This window comes from Populus alba, chromosome 1 (genome assembly GCF_005239225.2).
Source record: "Populus alba chromosome 1, ASM523922v2, whole genome shotgun sequence".
Classification (NCBI taxonomy): Eukaryota; Viridiplantae; Streptophyta; class Magnoliopsida; order Malpighiales; family Salicaceae; genus Populus; species Populus alba.
Genome location: NC_133284.1, coordinates 38,974,521 through 38,994,826, shown reverse-complemented (window position 1 = coordinate 38,994,826; position 20,306 = coordinate 38,974,521). Strand labels below are relative to the sequence as shown.

Here is a 20,306-nt window from a genome sequence, read left to right as displayed (position 1 = left end):
TGCACACTGCTTTTGTTTTCGAAGAATCTACATTTGAGTACCTATAAATTAAACATTTTTTTTTTTAATTTCTCAATGTCAATTTCATATTCTTTTTCAAAAAGTATTAATTTATTAAAGAAAAACAAATGGAAAGGCTTAGTTTTTTTTTTTAAAAAAAAAAATTAGAATTATGGGTATTTATGTTTGAGATATTTCCTAATATGTTGGGTTTATTTCATTACAAATACTTGCGACGCTACCTTGAACACGTAATAAAGGACAATCGCACCCTCGAGGTAGCTGCTGCTGCTAGTAACTTCAGCTTGTGCTCGCTCTACTATCTCTCTTTCTCTCTCTTTGAAGTTTTAAATCAAGATGTAAATTTAGCATGATGACCAAGTATTAATCAAAGAGTGAGCTCTTTTTTTAAATACCTTTTGGTTTATTTTTTTATTTTAAATTTCATTATTTAATGTGAGGTTTTTATTAAATTTTATTTTTTAATATTAGATAAATTAATTTTTATATTTTTCTTCATAAAAAAAAAAAATCTACCTAATAAAATCATAACTTGATTAATGGACCTTTCTTTTATATCTTTTGGTTTTTTTTATCAATTCCATTATTTAGCGTGAGATTCTTATTAAATTTTATCCTTTATACTAGATTGATAATAAATCAATTTTTATATTTTATATTATATAATAAAAAAAAATTAATTCAACCCAATAAAACCCATAACCCCAAGTTATTGAACTCGACAGTTAGATCTCTGATTAACTGATGGGATCCTAATCATGAAGATGCACCACTTTTTAGTTATCTTTTTTACTTTTATTTTTTTAGAAAAGAAATTCACGCAGTAGGGTTTCAAAGTGCAATTTTAGATTACGTCGTTGGAAAGTAAAAATTGATTAAATGAAAGCGACTAGCATGTGTTAATAACTACATGATGTGTTTCCTTCAATCATGTGTAATAAGGGCCGACCAGAGGCAGAGATTGTGTAGGTAGTTTGGCCATTTTAACTCACAAATTGAAATATCATAGGATACATGCTGAAAAGGTCTACCATGAAAATTTAGAAGCAAAAAACAGTCAGAGAACACTTCTCCACTTCGTAGGCCATCAGATGCTTCAATAGAACATAGAGCAATAGCTTCCCAGTCTAATTGTGACCGTCAAAAATTCAATATAGAAACACATGCTAATAACTGCAATTTCCAAATTTTCAATGCAGATTTTGTATATAGTAATAGCGAACACTTTGGATGAAGCAATAACAAGTAGAATACTTACAATCAATTTGCCTTGTTTGCCTCAAGAACGCCACCCAGGGCCTCAACATTATCTGCACGACAAATGGGACATATGCATCTGTTCTGCAACTGCTCACCAAGGGAAGCACAATCCTGTTCCAACTCAGAAGTCTGCTTGTTTACAGTCAAAGATGTTAAATTTTGTGCGTATTCATCATATATTTTACTAGAAACAAAGCACGCAGTCGAACATTTTTACTCTAAAGCAGCCACACATCAGACTAGAGCCTGGCAAAGAGAGAGGCCTTCCAAAGAAAAGGCCAACAACAGTACTTCCCTTCCAAAATAAAAAATACCTGCTTTAAATTATGCCCTAGTAAAGTTGCTACAAGGCTATTGTCTCAACCAATTAGAAGTTCATCAGCTATGCATGCACCCACAGTAAGAAACAGATTGAACTTCGCAGAAGCTGATATATCTGTTTACATTTTTCTAATATCTTTATATTGTTAACCTAGAGTGAAATTTACAATCACATTCTGTACTCAAAATAGGACCTTTATACTGAAGAAATTTATAGATGATTCCTTTTACAAATCAGAAGACAAGAAGTAGAAAACACTGCAAGCTGAAAATGTCTGCAAATCAAATGACTTTGCAGTGGAAGATGAGCAGACTCCAATGTAGTCTCATGCCCTATGGAATCCACAAGTTACTCCTTGTTGCAGCAAGTCACTATAAGCTTCGAACTGACTTCAGTAAACTCATATTTCTAGTTTTGCAACAAGATGTGTAAAAGAGGAGATTGGACTCGAACTTTAGTTTAGTCACTGAGTTTTAGTTTCTGTTTTGATTCGCTGGTGTGAGCAAAGAGAGGGGACTGAGAAAGCCCAGCACTTCCCTTACCAGTAGATCAGCAAACTTCAAGTTTAATTAAGAGATTTAGGGTTTTCAAATCTTCATGTTTTCTATTCTTCCGAACTTCTATCTAGTTTTTTTTTTTTTTTGGTTAATTAAAATTATGAATGATCATCAACAGCTCTCCTAGTGATCCAATGAGGCCCACCCCTCATAAAACGTAGAGAAGTATCATAAAAAATACAGCACCCATAGCACAAGACAAAACCAACCAATGATCCACACATCAGCAACTCAAAGGTTGAATTTTAGTTTATACCAGATAAGTGGATTCATTCATGAAAAAATTAATCATACAAGTTTCTCAAAATTGAATCAAATTGGTCAGGGAGCAGCTACCTTGGTCTTTTCAGAACTATAAGACATGTGATTGAGAAGGTAAAAATTTCTTTTCAAGAAAAACAAAAAACACTTAATTGTGCTCAAATGCTGTCACAAAGCTTATTTTTAAAAAAAAAGAGTTTCATGAATTGCCATGAACTAATATCAACAACAAAAAAAAGAAAATAAAACACCAACAGATGCAAGCAGGTTCAGCTGCTAGAGCTGTAAAATATTCTATACAGGCAGCATCACCTGCTGTAGTTGCAATGCTGCTCTTTTTTTGAGATTCGAGTCTTTTTTCCGCTTGGAAGTTCCTATATTAACATATAAGTTGACAAATTAGTAGTTATCCTCTACTACCAGAACGTACATTCAAATATAAAGTATCACATTCGTATTATTCATTTAAATGGAGAGGAAAACGGAGCATATAGATCAACCTGTTCTGTGAACTTTCCTGCAACGAGAACAGGGAACCCATTATGAGGGATATCCCATATAGGTAGTCATGTTAAAATTGTAGATCAGAATTATATTTCAAGAGTTCGAGATGAGCAAAAATGTTAGGAGATATGAGGAAGAAAATCTACTCCTTCTAGTTATAGAATACATTTACAAAGCATCCTCTCTGCAGCTTATCTGAAATGCCAGCACTTCTTTTTTCTCTTTTGAATTTTTTTTTGCCTCAAATTTAATTTGAGAAAATAATTCTACTATCCATGTTGCCTCCTAAAGATACCCATATCTTTGCATTCACATTTTCTCACATGGTGCACTGGCATTAAACCATGAAATGCACAAGCTCTTGATTTTCTTTTTCCTGCTTTTCTATTTTTCTGTTTAATAAAATGATAGTGGGATATAGTTCAAAAAGGAAGTTTTTCAGATGATTGTTTGGAATTAAACCATGTTCTGAAGCCTCAAGGCCAAGCCAAAAGAATCATGCATCCCAGGAATGAAACAGTTTAACTTAAAGAGAGATTGGTTTAAACTCAAACCATACTGATAAGATAAGCTAATAAGGTTGTAAAAGCTCATAAAAGTGTGGGTAATTCAGATGGAATGTGGTTGAGTCATAAAAATCCATGCTGTATGCAATTATGAAGGGGGGGGATTTATGTGTGTGTATGATGCCAGTCCTTGATATTTCTATAAAAAGCAAACAAGAAGCAGCTCGAGATTTTGCTTCAGATTCAAAAGACTTGAATGCAAAACTAACAGGTAGTGATGAATATCAAAACTTACACAAACCAGTATAAATTTTGGCAGCAAAACAGAGAAGAACCAGCTCACAATGGCCGGGCATTTTCTATTTATAGATGTTCAAATGGTTCGTAATGAGAGGTGAAATTGGACCAAGTTGTCCGAACAATGACAGCTGGGCAACACGGTTGCAAAAGAATTCAGCCTATATTACAAATTGTTAATCAACAACTTGTACATCCCAAATTTTCAAGCTGGGGGAAGGTTCAAGAACCCAAACCCGTGACCTGTTGCTTGAAGTAAGAGGTCATTATCAATCCCCCGAAAGGGGGATGGGGTGCACAAAATAAGTTTTTCACTAGTGTGTGGTGTCTGTTTTGACAGTATGATTCATTTTAACAATAAACATTAAGATCCTAAGAAAGGTTAAAAAAAAAAAAACAGCATTAGCAATTAGGAATATTAGGAAGGAAAAGGGAAAAGAAAATTAATTATTAAAGAAATATCAGCACGATGGACAGTGAACGAAACTTTGGTTCTCCCAGTGAGGCTTAACTGGAGACAAATAAAATGGAATCTAAATTAAGATAAATTTTCTGATACAATGATCGAGTTTAATGGTTCATGTATCCTTCACTGCCCAAGATACCCATATCACCCTAAGCCACCACACAAGTAATCAGAAAAGATACTAGATGGGATTTTAGTTCAGTATAAATACTTTTCTCCTTAAAATTATCATATGTCCTTGTAGTACCATATTGATCTGGTCATACCAGTCCTTTTACAAGAAAAAAGGATATAATTGATCCCTCAAACATGTTAGGTTGACAAAACACCATCGATTGACCCATTGATAGCTAATGAGTAGCTGACAAATGTCCACCTGGTCCCACTGAGACCCAATTCTCTAATTTTTGAGAAATTGAGAGGGGGGGGGGGACTAAAAAAAATTGTAAAATATTTGTTGAATGTAAAAATTACGGAACTAATAGAAACGCTGTGATCATAAAAAAAAAATCTGTTAAAAACTAAAACTAAATAATTAAGCAAAACCAACATCTTCTTTTATCAAGACAACACCAACTTCCTAACTAATCAAAAACCCATCATAAAATTACAACTGATTATCAAAAAATTACAACCTAAATCCACCACAAACAAACCCAAGTAAAACACCACTACCACTAGTTTCTCTTCCACATGAAGAACCACCGCCACCACATCTAAATTGTATACCCAAATCAATCTACTACTCTCAACTACACAAATGCTCGCTTAGATTAGTCACAAATCCACATCATGTCAGTTTCACTGTTACAACCTCAACGCCTTCCTCTAGTCCCTGATCACAAACGACACAATAGAACCATTTCACTGCTAGATCCACAGCAGTTGACCATGTCAACCAGTAATATACTACTATGGATTGAGCAACACATCCACCCAAAAACAAACCCACGCTCTTTCACCTTTGGTCAGTCAGCCTAACGAGGATCTCTAGCAAAAAGATTTAAAGAGCTACCATCCATAGCGATAGACAGGTCAATTATAGCATTTTTCATGTAGAGGGATTGATCTGACCAAATCAATATGGTACAACGATGTATGTTTTTTTTCATCCCTTTCTTTACAGTTTAGCAACTAGATCAAACCAATTAATATATATCCTATGCACTCACACAGCAATTTATTTTTCAAGAGGAAAAGTCTCCAAAAAACATGAAGTTAACCAAAGAAGAATGCAATTGCATACCAGGAAGCTACATGTACAATATGTTAATCCAAACACAAATTCCCAATCAAATTTACATGTGTCCCAGTAAGTGAGACTAACCTTATCTTAGTATTGAGCTCAAACATCTGGCGAATAAACTCATCTCTACATGAACAACAAAAACATGTTAAAGAAACAGCAGCAATTGATACAACTACTTGAATCTATTTCGATGAGGCAATTGGTCATGTGCTCAGATGTAGCAGAATGGCAAGTAAAATAAATAGCAATCTTTACCGTGAAGCCCCTTCTTCATCCTTCATACCGCCCAAGCCCAATGTCCCATGCAATGAGGTGAACAAGAATCAGAAACAGGAAAAAAAAAGACTGAAAAAGCGCAAGTAATCTCACTTAATCCAAAAGAAGATGAAAAGGAGAGGAAAGCAACACACAATAATCGCTACCTTAAGACCCTCTACTTCAGATCCAACCGAGGATATTTCATCTTGAATCATAGAAATCCTTGCCTGGAAGTATTAAAGACGATCTTAATTTAAGAAGAAAAAACAATTCAAACTGAAGTAAAGCAAAATAAATAAAACAAACCTCTAGGGTCTGAATAGATACGTCGTTGAAAGCCAATTGAAATTCGTAGCCTTTAAGCTCTAGCTCAGTGGTTTCTTTGAAACGCTTCACCTCTTCCATCTCTGCATTTGCCGCATCCAATTGACATCCAAGCTCTACTATTCGCTTCTCTAGACCAACCACTCTTCTCTCTACACAAATTTACAGCACCGGAGAAAAATTGTATATAAAAAAAATACTAATGAAACATATAATATTTGCCTCTCAATCGATAGATTTTCCACTATTTTCCCGCATTTTCTCGAGAAGCCTGTGTTTGGTAACCAAGAATGTAGGAAATCAACATTTGAATCCCTGGTTACTTATCCCTTCCAATCAACGGTACCCAAGGCATGGTTTTGATAGAGATGAAAGGAGGATTCTGTGAAATTTAATTTTTGCTCCCTTCATTTTCTCAGAAACCAAACGAGGTAAGGGACAGGGGTAGAGGCACTCACCTCCTTGTGATTTCTCGGAAGCAAAGTCGCGAATTAGGGTTAAGAGTTGCCTTTGTGGATCGGTTGCCGCCATTGTCTGTTTCGCGCTTCTCTTTCTTCAACGAAATATTGCCTTTCAGTCTCGGAGAGAATGGTAGTGATAAATCTCTGTTTCCAATTTTACAATTAGTTAGTGGCAAACACGCTCTTATTTAAGTGATGCTTGGCATAATTTTATATTTTGATTTAAGTTAGTTTTTAATTTATTTTTTTGTTATAAATGCTGCCTTTAGCATAACTTTTGGATTTAGATTTAAGTTAATTTATAATTTTTGACTAAAAAAAGTTTTATGATTTAAAATTTTAAATCAAAAGGCTCATTCTAAAATTTAATCTTTTTATTTAAAAGTATGATTATGATTATTTTTTAAAATATTTTTCGTATTAAAATATATCAAAATGATGTTTTTTTTATTTTTAAAATCAGCATATCAAAACGATTTAAAATAAAAATAAAAAATTAAAATAAAAAAATTAATTTTTAAGGAACATAATTTACACCATGTTCCCAAATGATATTTATTTTAACTTTAATTGCGGATTCTAACTTATATAACCTCTATTTTAAAATAGTTTTATCAATTATTTCTTATTAAATATACTTATAATTAACTATTTTATTATAAATTAGAGTACATGATTTTTAACTTTGAATGACGAAATCCAAAAGTTTTTTTTATAAGTAAAAAAATAGTCATACCGATGTTTGTTTGTTAAAAATTTCTCAAATCAATGTTTTTTTTTTTTAAGAATAAGAATATAATAAATTAGAATTAGGTTAGATGTTAAAAATTTTAACTTTCAATTAAATCAAGATTTTGATTCAATTTTATAATAAATTTTTAATTAAAAAAATTATAAATATATTTATTTATATTTTTAAAAAATATTATTTTAATATATATTTTTAAATAAAAAAATATTTAAAAAAAAAATATTAGTTCAACATATTTAAATGTAATTTCGATTACAGTAGAGGTTGAAATTCACAGTTGAGAAAGGATTATAAAATTGGTTAAAGTTATGATGAAGATATAAGGCATCTAATTGCCAAGTGAAATTAGACATTTTAAAAAACAGAATCAACAAATAATTATTTACTTTAGAATCCTACCTATTACGAGCTTATTTGATATTGTAATAGCGATTATAATTTAAAGTGTTTTTTACTTATAAATGTATTAAAATTATATTTTTTATTTTTAAAAAATTATTTTTAAAATCAACATATTAAAAAACGATCTAAAATTATAAAAAAATAATATTTTTTAGTAATAATAATAAATTTTAAAAAAAAAACACGGTTTTAACCGCATTTTTTTAAATGAGACTGGATTTAGATTCTTTTACTCATCAATGAAATTTCCACATGTAAATATCTTGAAAGTTACCGATAAAAAAATGAAAGTGAGACTCAACATTGCATGAATTTGCAGGGATTATTGAATTGCAATCCGAGATTAAAGCAAGCTCCATGCATTAATTTTAAATTAGAAGAGACAAGCCTCAACTCATCAACATACAAATTCTTCATAAGAGAAGTGAATGTTTTGACACTTTATAGTAAGCACATGGTTGTGCGCTAGATATTTCTTTCGACCAAGAACGATCATAACATCTCTATCTCCACTGTTAGTCTTTAAACCTTCATAAATAAGCCCTAAATCCTTACAAATCAACCCTGAAATCAACACAAATTTCAGCCTTAAAGTTAACTCGAGAATTCCAGCCTTTATTTTAATATGAAATCCATTTAAATTTAAATTACACATACAAGCATAGTAACAATTAATATCTCTTTCCTCCATGAAAGTAACTCGTTTCTCAGTTTTGTGCAGTAACAATGTGTTATGTAAAGAGGATACAAAAGCTGTTGTGGTTGTTCTTATTACAAAAACACACACTTGTCTCTTTATATATTCTATATCTTTATACAACCCGAGACCATAAGTTTAGGTAATCAAAGATATGTAACAGAAAGAAAAACCTGATCCTAAAATCATGGAATACACAAATATGGTATTGACGTAAATGGTGACAACTAGACTAGAGGTGGCATTGCTGTGATTGCTATGATTTGTTTAGTTTTCTTAATACGCTCCCACAAGAACAGGCTACCATCAGCTAGGCCAATTTTGTCTCGTAGAAATTCTGTTCGTTGTCGAGAAAGTGGCTTAGTGAGTAAATCAGCCAGCTTTAAAGGAACCGAGACAAAGAGAAGAGTTGTGTCATCCTTAGCTCCATCCATACTGGTTTTAGCAAGCAAGTTATGAATATATTGATGTTGATTTAGAAACAAGCCATTTTGCAGTAGGGATGACTTTAATGCTAAGAAAAAAATGCAAGGGCCCCAAGTCTTTGATGGAGAATTTATGGCCAAGCTATGTAATAATACTTGCAACAAATGACTTGTTGTTTCTAGTAAGAATCAAACCATCAACATAAATGAGACAATATGCAAATATTAAACCATCAGAAAACACAAAGAGAGATGAATCAGATTTAGCATTGATGAAACCAAATTATGATAGTGCTATTTTGAGAGCAGAATACCGAGCACGAGGTGCTTGTTTAAGTTTGTATATTGTCTTTGTAAGACAACAAACATGATGTGGATGTTTCAAACTTTTGAAGCTAGGCGGTTACTGCATATAGACTTTTTTAGTGAGATGCTTATGAAGAAATGCATTATTTACTTCTAATTGCTTGAGAGACCAACCTTGCATAATTGCAATGGTTAAGTTAGCATAAATGGTCGTTGGTTTTACAACTGGACTGAAAGTCTCTTTGTAATCCAATCCTGGTCTCTGATGGAACCCTTTGGCTACTAATCTAGCCTTAAACCGATCAACTGAACCATCTATATGCCTTTTAACCTGGAACACCCATTTACAACCAACAATATTACACTAAGGGGGAGGTGGAACGAGATGCCATGTATTGTGAGACATCAACGCAGTTAATTCAGAGGACACAATAATGTGTCAGTTGGAATCAGTGAGTGCTTTAGAGACACTTGTATGTTTCAAGGAGGGTGGAAGAGGGTGTTTAGTGATTATGAAGGATTTTTTTGGTTTGTAAATATCATTCATGGAACGAGTTGTCATTGTGTGGGTGTGCACATCAGTGTGCTTAGAAACAGTAGTAGCAGACACTTTTAATGGAGGAATGTGGCTAAAAAGTAAAGTAGAAGAGTGGGGGGTACTTACCTAGAAAGGACGAGATACAGGGGATGATCCATTCACAGATGATAGAGAGGCAGTAGTACCCAATTCCAAAGATTCTATTGGATGAAGAGAAGGGATGGGAACGTGTGGCAAGGAAATTTGAACAAAAGAGTCTTTAATTGCTAATGAAGGTAAGATGAGCATGGAGTTAGTGAAGGATGATGTCTCAAAAGGGAAAGTCCCTTCATGGAAAATGACATGTCGAGAGTGAAATAGGGGTTTTGGCTCAAGATAGAGATAAGCATTTTGAGAGAGTGAGTAATCTACAAATGTGCATGGTGTGGCCTTGGGTTCTAGCTTATGTTTATTGTAAGGTATGGTTAAAGGATAATATAGACAACCGAATTGCTTGAGTTTGAGATAGTTTGGAGTTTGTTGAAACAATTTTTCAAACGAGGATTTATTATTCAAGGTGGAAGTAAGCATTTGATTTATCAAGTAAGTTGCAACTTGAAAAGCGTATGGCCAATATAAGAGGGGCGTGTGAGCATCTATGAGTAAGGTGAGACTAGTCTCAACAATGTGTTGATGACATCTTTCAAACATACCATTTTGTTGTGGGGTATGGGGAGCGATTGTATAATGACTGATACTATGAACTGATGGGTAGGATTTGAGGCTGATATATTCTCCACTATTGTCAGAATAAAGACTCTTGATTTTGGTGTTAAATTTATTTTCCACAAGATTTCTGAATTGCGAAAAAATTGTTTGAATTGTTGATTTATGAGTCATAGGATAGAGCCAAATGTATTTGGTATAATGATCAACAAAAATAAGATAATATTTAGAGCCATCTATACCAACAGTATGGCTAATATTTAGAGCCATCTATACCAACAGCATGCAATGGACCCCAAGCATTTGTATAAATCAAATCCAATGGAGTAGTGCTAGTGAGACCATGATTATTAAAAGTCTAACGATGGGCTTTATTTTGAGAACATGAAGAACAAAAATATAAGGATTCGTTCTTATTTGTGGGTAAAGAAAAAGTGTGAATTAAATGATGGACCAATTTGGACGATGGATGCCAAGTCTTTTGTGCCATCCATTGGTGGTGGTACATTCATGAACATAGACAACGATATTTTTTGGAGGTAGATCTTCTGGAAATGGGTACAAATCATCTTCACAATCGCCTTTGAGTAATGTCACCCCCATGATCCGATCCTTCACCAAAAAATAAGTAGGATGAAATTCAAGATAAACATTATTACGTTTGGTGAAATGATGAACATAAATAAGAGTTTTTTGAATTATAGGAACACAAAGAGTATTACGTAATTGAAAGACACATTTAGGCAATGCAAGAGATAATGAACTAATATGAGACACTGGCAAACCTGATCCATCACCAATAACCACCTCATTAGTACCATCATATTCATAATTAATTGTCAATTTTGAGAGATTAGTGGTCATATTATGAGATGCCGCGGAGTTAACCAGCCACTTTTGTTTCTTCTCTTAAGAGGATACTGCACAGTTTGCAGTAAATTCAACAGAAGGCATTTTTGGGCAATTTTTGGCTATATGGCCCGTGATCACACCACTGACACTTAGGCTTGAATTTCCTATAGCTAGAAGGGGAGGGCTAATTTTTGTTGTACCCATTTATGCTCCGAGTCTTAGGAAAGAAAGGCTTGTTACTTTGTTTATACTGCCTAGCTCTTTGCCGATAAAAGTAATTTGCAGTGGGAATAAAATTGGTTGTCGATTGAGTCTCCAACTGTCGAAGATAATTTTCATGACCTACAAGAAGATCATGCAGATCTTCAAATTTCAGAGAAGTGTCACAAACATGAATGGGTGCTGCAATTTCTCTGAATTCGGGACCCAATCCATTAAGGATGTAGAGGGTTAACTCGTCATTTAAAACCAGATGATCAATGATTGCAAGTTTGTCAGCAAGCATTTTAATTGCTTGAAGGAACTCAGTAACGGTGCGATTTCCACGAGTGCTCAAGGTTAAATCTTTTTTAAGCTGCATCGTTTGTGTTCTGGATTTTCCAGCATAAAGACGGGTAAGTGTTATCCAAGCTTCATGAGATGTTTTGTATAAAATAAGAAGTGGGGTGATATTTATGGAGGTGGAGGCAAGAATGACATAGAGGATGAGTTTGTCTTGGCGACCCCAGTGGGAGCTCGTAGCTATGGAGGCAAAGTTGGTTGTTTCAATGGTAGAACATACTTTTGAACCAATGACAAATCATTAAGATCATAATCGATAAGTAATGCCTCAAACTGAGCTTTCCATTGAGGAAAGGTGGAAGGGGTGAGTTTTTCTTTGATGGTGGTGGCAGTATTGAGGGTGATGATGGGTGAATCAATAGTAGATGTAGAGATGACAACCATGTTGCAGAAGAAAAAAAAAACTCGTTAGAGATTATAGCTCTGATACCATAAAGAGGTTACAAAAGTTGTTGTGGTTGTTCTTATTACAAAAACACACACTTGTCTCTGTACATATTTTATATCTTTATACAACTCGAGACCATAAGTTTAGGCAATCAAAGACATGTAACGGAAAAAAAACTCGATCCTAAAATCATGGAATAAACAAATATGGTATTGACGTAAATTGTGACAACTAGACTGGAGGTCGCATTGTTGTGATTTCTTTAATTTCCTTAATATTATGATCTTTTGAATATTAGAAATGTTATGATTTAAACATGGAAGCATGAGGTATATCTACTTAGTCAAATCATGTTTGTTCTCAACACCATAATTATTAATTCTTTAAATAAGATTTGAAACTCTTTTTAAATAACATTCCATCTTATACAAGGATTTCACAATCAACACTATTCAAGTATAAACAAAATATTTTCACTAATTTATTCAGGTTATGAATCCTCTCTTAACCCTCAAATAACTTTATATATTTCATGTTAACCCCATACTGGTCACGGTAAAAGCATAACATTGAGAGGTCAATTAAGAAGAGGTTATCAAATAATCTATAAGAGGTAATTAGATAGAGGGTTTGGAAATCAACTATGGAGATTGCAGTTTCTGGATGCCTATGTTACAGTTCTGCCTCGTGTAAAGTTTGATCACCATCCTATTCTTGTGTGCTTGAACATCATGCCCATGAGGTCTCTACACTCGACTCATCCCTTTCAGTTTAAAACAGCCTGGGTGTCCCCATGGATTGTTACTCAAAACAGTATCATGACTAACAAAAACAGAGTTCGCAGACATTTTGCTACAGATCCTTATTGGAGGCATTGTCCCTAGGTGACTAAAATTGTGTTACATGTGTTAAGGGACTATCATTTAGCAAGAAATGCCTGGTATGTACTTCTTCGACCCGGGGATAGAGCATATTTCTTTACTAGCGATCTCATGCCCATCTCTACAGTGGGTGCTGACTCTTTGCTAAAACACGAGCAGGTTCCTATGGTTGGTTGGAAATACCCATCTCTATAGTGGGTGAAATTAAACGTTGATGGAAGCAATAAAGGAAATCCAAGCATTACAGGTCCAAGAGGTCTACTGCGGGACATTTCTGGCACATGAATTCATGGTTTTGCCTTCAATACAAGTTTTTGTAACTATGTTCGAGCAGAATTGTTTGCAACCTTGATGAGATTGGAAATTGCTTGGAGCATGGGAATAGAAAAACTTATTCTTACATCTGATTCTATTATAACAGTTAATGCTCTAACACAAGATCGAGACAGGATTGATGCTAACCATGCCTTCATAGTTATAGCCAAGTAACTAATTGCTAGAGCTTGGGATGTGTAGATCATCCATGTTTATCGAGAAACTAATTCAGCAGCAGACTGGTTTAGCTAATTTTGGTTTGGTCATAAGCACTTTGAGCCAAGATTTTTTTATTCTTTAATGACTCGCCTATAAGTCTATGTTTGATACTATACTATGATCTAATAGAGTCAGCTTACTCTTTGTGGTAATTTTTAGGCTTTAAACCATAGTTTTAAGACCCGGTCCGGTTCAAGGCCTGACTTTCAAGTTTTGACCCGGTCGCCCGGGTCAATTCTTTTTCTTTTTTTTTTTAAATCAAAACGACATTGTTTTAATAAAAAAAAAAGGTCAACGAGTTGCAACCAGGTTTTGATCGAGTTTTTGCCGGGTTGCCGTAGTCACCAAGTTTTTCCTTTCCCTTTTTTTTCTTTAACCCGGCCTGGTTCTAGCCTTGGATTGACCAGGTCCTGGGTTGACCCGTTGAGTTGGGTTGGGTTTCAAAACTATATTTTAAATGATGTTTTTAACCAAAAAAAACTAGCGTTTATGTCTCTTATCATTTCAAAAGATTTTGAGTTTGAATTTCATTGCACATAGCAAAAAAGCATTTCAATGACTTCAAAATTCTAACTAAAAGAATGATGAACTGATTTTATGTACGTTAACATTATGTCTAATAAAAAACTCAAATTGATGTCATTAACTTCTCATTAGATTAGAAACTCTATTCAAGTTTTTATATAAATCGCATAATAAAAATTATTATATGTGAAAAATATACTAATTTAATTATATATAAATAAAAAAAAATACTTAAAAACATTAAAGTTCTATGAAGTATGCTCTTTATATAACATTAATGAAAATAAAATAAGACATGCTATTAAATAAGGTTTATATAGAAGATAATGGACAAGAACTCTAAACCATGTGGAAAATTCACTGTGCTTATCTATTATAGACCAATATATAATCTGCTATGGACTCGCATAGTAGATTTTTTTTAATTTTTTTGAAGGCTTAGGTTGGGGGTATTTTTTTTCTTTTTCATATATAGTAAAAATACGATTTTTTTTTAGTGAAAAAATTGAAGCCTTTGATAGATATTTTAGAATATGGGTATATTAATCTTTTTAATTTTAATTGTATAGTAAAAAAAAAACTATTATACCCTCAAAGTTAAAAAAAAAATAGACCTATTCAACAAGGTTTTTTTTTGACATTTCATTGACTTTTAAATAATAAAAAATACTTATTTATCTTGAAGATGATAAAATAATTGAATTGTTGATTAATGATGTTTTGGGGTTTTTACTTTTTAGAGCGAGTTTAAAAGTATAGTTGCGATTACTTTTTAAATTATTTTTTTATTTAGAGATGTAATAAAATTTTTTTTAAAAAATTTATTTTTGATATTAGCATATTAAAATAATCTAAAAACACCAAAAAAATATAAATTTGTAAGAAGAAAAATAAAAAAACTTTCAATTTTTTTTAAAATATAAAAATATACAAGTCTTAAGCTATAAGAAAAAAACACATGTATATATAGAAAAAGACAAGATCAATTATGCATTGAGAGGTGGTTTGGTAAAAAAACTACAATATTCTGGTCTTTTAACCCTAAATCAATGCTCTGGCGTTGATGTGCTAAAAAAAACTACAATAAAAAGTTTCATGTCAAAACACAATAATGTATTTTTAGGTCTGATTATACAAGATTTTTGTTTACATAAGAGATTATTGAGTATAATTATGATAAAACATAATGCTCTCTTATTTACACAATAATAAACCCTTTCTAACAGTTATTTTTTTTTTTGCAGAGCGAGGGGCATCATAAATTGTTTTTTTTTTTTTTTTTTTATAGAGAAACGCGGCTAGAAAATAAAATGGGCGGCCCGATTGGCCCGTGAAAATAACGGAGCCCGCTTTGGGTTTGTGAAATTCGAAAATTGAATTACAAAGAAACTCCACAGCCTAACGCGCCTTAGTAAAAAGGAGTGTAGTTGGGTCCCACAATTTCGAATTATACTGAAATTGATAGAGCGGTGCCGTTTGGTAGCAAACATGGTAATGAGTCCAAAAAAGAGTTACCAGATTCATTCTACATTCTCGTAATTCAAGCTCCAACCCAGGGGTAATCGAGTAATACCGCTGCTATCGTCTCTCAGTTGCTAAACCTAACAGAACTACTTGTTTACACCCACGGAGCAAAACAGAAGCGGAGAGAAGCATCGACGCCCATCGCTTTAAAATTTTCCACAGCAGCTATGGCAGAATCAGAGGTGAAATTACTAAATCACCCTCATCCTCGTCAGTAACTTGTTTCCGTTTTTTTTATATTGATCGTTTTGATTTTGTGCGTAGAAACTGGTGGCGTTGAAGAAAGCGTATGCAGATATAATATTGAATACGGCAAAAGAGGCAGCGAACAGAGTAATGGAGTCTGAGAGAAAAGCGCTTCGCTATCACCACGATCTCTGCAATTCAAAGGACGAGGCGCTTCGATTGCTTCTTCGCTTAAAGCAAATGATCGATGCTAAAGTGAGCTTATTTTCAGTTTTTTTTTTATCTTCTTTTATTCTTCAATTGTATTTTTTTAAAAAAATTTATTTCGAGAATTGGCTAGTTCATGATAAGGCTTAATTAAATCTCGTGCTTTAATACATATATGGTTTTCCGAAAATGTTGTAGCGGTTTTCTTTTGTTTGGTTTTTTTATTTTTATTTTTCCATGTCAACGATTATAAAAATTATTATATTTCTTAAACATAACGACGACATATCATTTTTTGCAGTTATATTTCATAAACTAATTTAATAAAACAAAATTTTCTTTGCATACATTTTAAAAAAAACAACGAACAGTTTTCAGAGAAGTAAAAAGAAAAGAACAAGAAACAATTTTCTTAGTTAAGTGTGGAAAACCAAAAAACAAGAAATGATTCCAAACAGGACCCAAGTAATTTTGCAAATGAAACAACCTTGGGGTCTCTAATGTCTTTCTGTCTGGAAGCTGCGCTTGTGGTTGCTGGTGAACCTTCTACACTTACATGATGGGCTCAGCGCCACGAGCTTTATTTAGCCTTGGCTCAGTGATGTAGTGTGGGATGAGAAAACAAAGGTAAACCACAAATCACTACAGTTTAATGGCTAAAATTTGAAGGATATTGACTAGAAAAATATATAGGATTTATAGAGAAAACCTTAAAGCATAAATTGATTGATGTAAAGTGAGACATGCCTTTTGAATAGCATAGGGAACCCCTTATACTGCTTTCAGGTCTTGATCCCAGTTCTTATAGGAAAAGGCCTTGCTGGGATATGCTAACCACATTACATCCGTAAAATCCAAATCACACAAGTCTAAATAAAGATAAGAAATCAAAAGCAATAAGCAATCCCTATGTCATTCAGGAAGTAAAGAGCGCACTGGAGGTAGCACTTTGTTACAAATCTTGACCAAAGAATGTACAATTAAAGTGGTTAAAAACAGAAGTAGGGTTCCTGTCACTTGATATGTAAATGACCCTTTATTTTTGGTTGTGAAAGAGCACAAGCTTTGATTTTATCATATTAGAGTGGTAAAAATATAATTTGCATTTTCCATTTCTTGATGAACATTGATGCTCATTTGATTTTCCTTACCTTTCACCAGATATTTTCTTTCTTTCTTTTCATTTGAGCAAGAATTTTAAGCATGGCACTTTGATAGATGGATGCATGTGCGGAGATGTGTGACCTGCTTGAGTTATAATTAGTTTCACTACGTTACTTGTGACCTACACAGCTAGTACTGAGAGCACCATTACTTGTTATATATGCTTACTTTCATGTTGCAACCATTAATGCGGTGCTGACCCATCTTCTTTCTTTGCAGACAATTGAAGCAGAGATAACATCCTCAAGACAACAGAGTAAGATTGACGAGCTTGAGGCACAGCTCCAGGAGGCAGAGGGTGTCATAATAGATCTTAGAGATGAGTTGAGATGGCTACGTGATGAGCTAGAGAAGGTGAGGAACAGCCAAGGCCAGCCTTCACATGGAAAGGTTGTAAAGGAAAATGAATCTTCTAACCAAAATTTAACATCTGAGCCCATTATACTCTCAGTGACTGATCTGTCACCTCAAACCGTGGCAACTTCTGATGTAAAGAGTGTGCAACTGGATCAGAGAAATTTCAACGACAAGTGCCGTAACACAACAGAAGATATCGAGCAATTGACTGTATTACATTTTGAGAACTATTCTTCACATGATGCTGACTTAGCTGCCATTATGATGACAAACAAGGAGCCAGAGCTGTATAGAAATGGTTGTACACAGAGAATTCGTGCATTGGAAGGAAATCTGTTTGCTAGCAGATTGACTCCCCCAGGAGTAGTAGTTGAGCAGGAATCTCTCATAAAGAATGAGGTTATCACCAAAGCAAATAATATGGATGAAGGTAAATGCACTGTACCTTCTCCTAAGACCAAAGCCTTAGAAAAAATGAACTTTTTAGGGGAAGAAGGAAGAAAGCGTGTTATGGTTTGCCCATCAAGACGAAGAAAGAGTAGGTCTGCAAAGGCCAAAGTTAAGCGCAAGTCTTGTCTCAATGTCAAGAAACCTTATCAACCACCTTCTATTGTTTCTCGTTGCAAAACAAACTCAGTAAATGGCACCATTAAATCTGATGGACTTTCATGTACCTTGCTACTTGTCAAGCCTGGCAGTATGGATATGAAGAATCTGAGTAAGGTGGAAGAAAAATCGCAGGAAACAAATGACTGCCTTACTGCTGAAATGATTGTTCCTGAAGGTAAAAGACCAAGAACAGAGCAAAGTACAAATTCTGTCTCTACATCATCAACATTCCCTTTGGTTCAGCACTCAGAATTTTTGCAACCATCTTCTGTTCTCACTCATTGCAAGACTTACTCATTGTTGCTCCAGGATAATGTTAAATCTAACGAAGACTGGTCAAAGGTAACTGAAAATGATGTCAAGCTGAAGCCACTGCCTCGCTTGGATCCAGGGTTAACACTAATTAGAGGTGGCATGGACTCTATATGTGGCTCTACAAATGCTAAAGTGAGTGTAAAGGCACCCTGCAGATCTGGTGTGGCACAAACTGATGCAAACAAGGACATGGAGGGAGTAGATGATTTGGTAAAAGAAGAATGTGATTCTAATCGGAATCCCACATTTCCAAGTTATGAATCGGATGCTCAGATGGTCAATGTTCCACTTGTATATTCTAATTTGAAAGATACCAAAACATCTGAAGAAACTACTGTCAGTATAATGCTGGTGCACTCTGATATAGAAGTTGCCAAATCATCCGTGCAGCCTAATGTGTCTCCTAGTCAATCAGACAATAGGCTTCTTAAGTACACTTTTCAGAGGAAGCACAAGAAGGAAGCTTTGAGCAGCCCTGATAAGAACACTTCTGTTGAAAAGAGCAATTTAAAACGGAAAGCGGAGGAAAATCAAGAATATTCACCAGAGCCACAGAATAAATGAGTCATCTGGGGACAATTGTTGATTGGCTCAAGTTGCTTTTCAGGTTATATATTCTAAACCATTCCCTATACCTTCATAAACATGCCCTAACTGGGATAAGATGCAATGATTTCTTTTTGTTACTAACTATGGTAACATGGTGCAATTGTCATCTCGTATTAATTCCATGATTCCATATTCACAATTCCATATTTAAGTCAATGGGAATTGAAAGCAGATAAGTTTTAGTGAATGATTTAAAGTTCTGTGCCAGGGAAATGGAAATATAATGGATGTAATTTATTCTTGTGTTTATGACTGAGAATACTGCACGTATATGTTTTGCCTAAATGATATAGCATGAAAATGGTTAGAGGAGTGAACAATTTGATGCCTGTCATAATAATTTAATACTTTAATTCAGTTGTGTTTCCTTAGCTGATATCCATCAAGATTGTAGCCCCCCATCTTTTTGAGTTTTTATGTTTTTAGGAGTAAGAAAGGAAGTTCTTTAGGAGTTGCATATTTTCACCTGATTGGGATTCTTATGCTGATCAATCCAAATTGACTCAAGTGGTGGAATAACAATAATAAGCTTTCTGAAGGCACTAATGATAATAGTTTGCATAGCTGGATAGTGTACTCTGATTTACAAATACACATGTTAATATTCGTACATTTCTTTCAGGGTTCCGAGTAATTTCGCGTTCCTGGCGAGTCAATATTAGAACCAGCTCACTTTGTCTGGGAAACGATGGCGGTGATGAAGCCAACAGCTCCATGAGCTCAACCAGAAGAAGGACGCGATTCTCAATTTCGTGGTGATTATTTAGAGAGTACTTCTTCAAGAAACCATAAAGAAGGCCACCTGCATACACATGAGATTACCAACCAGCAACTTGTTTACCATTGTTGCAATTCAGGTATGGTCTCGCTGTTCCAAACCTAACAGCCTAGATTGGCTGGAACGCTCGTGTATATATATATATATATATATATCGTCAGTTAGTTGTTTTATAATTAGGCATTCTTTTATAAATAGTTGTATTGACTTCTTTCTGAGGGAAAACCCGAGACATGCAAAAGAAGTTTTAGATTGAAAATGAATAGGTCCATAAATCACAAATTGAAAGTGAAGGTCTTCCAAAAATAAGAGGCGACGATTTTTCTCATCCTTTCTGAAAACACAGCTTCACGTAAATTAATAACCAGGGTCGTTTTCATCGCAGCAAAATCCTTATCCCGTCATCAAATTTAATATATATTTTTTAATTCTAGAGATTACTTTTTATTTAATTATATCGCTATAAAGTACATGGGAATTTTCTTTGTATTAAATATTTTTGAAAT

The 20,306-nt window shown here is 34.0% G+C and overlaps 2 protein-coding genes and 1 long non-coding RNA gene across 3 annotated transcripts; 1 reads left to right on the top strand and 2 right to left on the bottom strand.

Moving 5' to 3' along the window:
• Positions 1-976: 976 nt before the first annotated feature.
• On the bottom strand, positions 977-1,466 carry LOC118036904 (uncharacterized). Its single transcript, XR_004685468.1, has 2 exons — positions 1,280-1,466; positions 977-1,194 (listed from the first exon to the last, which is right to left on the bottom strand). It is a non-coding gene; the product is annotated as an uncharacterized lncRNA (long non-coding RNA).
• A 204-nt stretch (positions 1,467-1,670) lies between these two features.
• On the bottom strand, positions 1,671-6,652 carry LOC118036901 (uncharacterized). The gene is made up of 6 exons (XM_035042756.2): positions 6,484-6,652; positions 6,008-6,177; positions 5,866-5,928; positions 5,699-5,718; positions 5,522-5,566; positions 1,671-2,795 (listed from the first exon to the last, which is right to left on the bottom strand). Exons 1-6 carry the CDS (start codon positions 6,554-6,556, stop codon positions 2,621-2,623), a joined length of 546 nt encoding a protein of 181 aa, XP_034898647.1. The 5' UTR covers positions 6,557-6,652; the 3' UTR covers positions 1,671-2,620.
• An 8,950-nt stretch (positions 6,653-15,602) lies between these two features.
• LOC118036900 (uncharacterized) lies at positions 15,603-19,976 on the top strand. Its single transcript, XM_035042755.2, has 4 exons — positions 15,603-15,757; positions 15,840-16,016; positions 17,352-19,020; positions 19,645-19,976. Exons 1-3 carry the CDS (start codon positions 15,743-15,745, stop codon positions 18,975-18,977), a joined length of 1,818 nt encoding a protein of 605 aa, XP_034898646.1. The 5' UTR covers positions 15,603-15,742; the 3' UTR covers positions 18,978-19,020; positions 19,645-19,976.
• Positions 19,977-20,306: the final 330 nt, after the last annotated feature.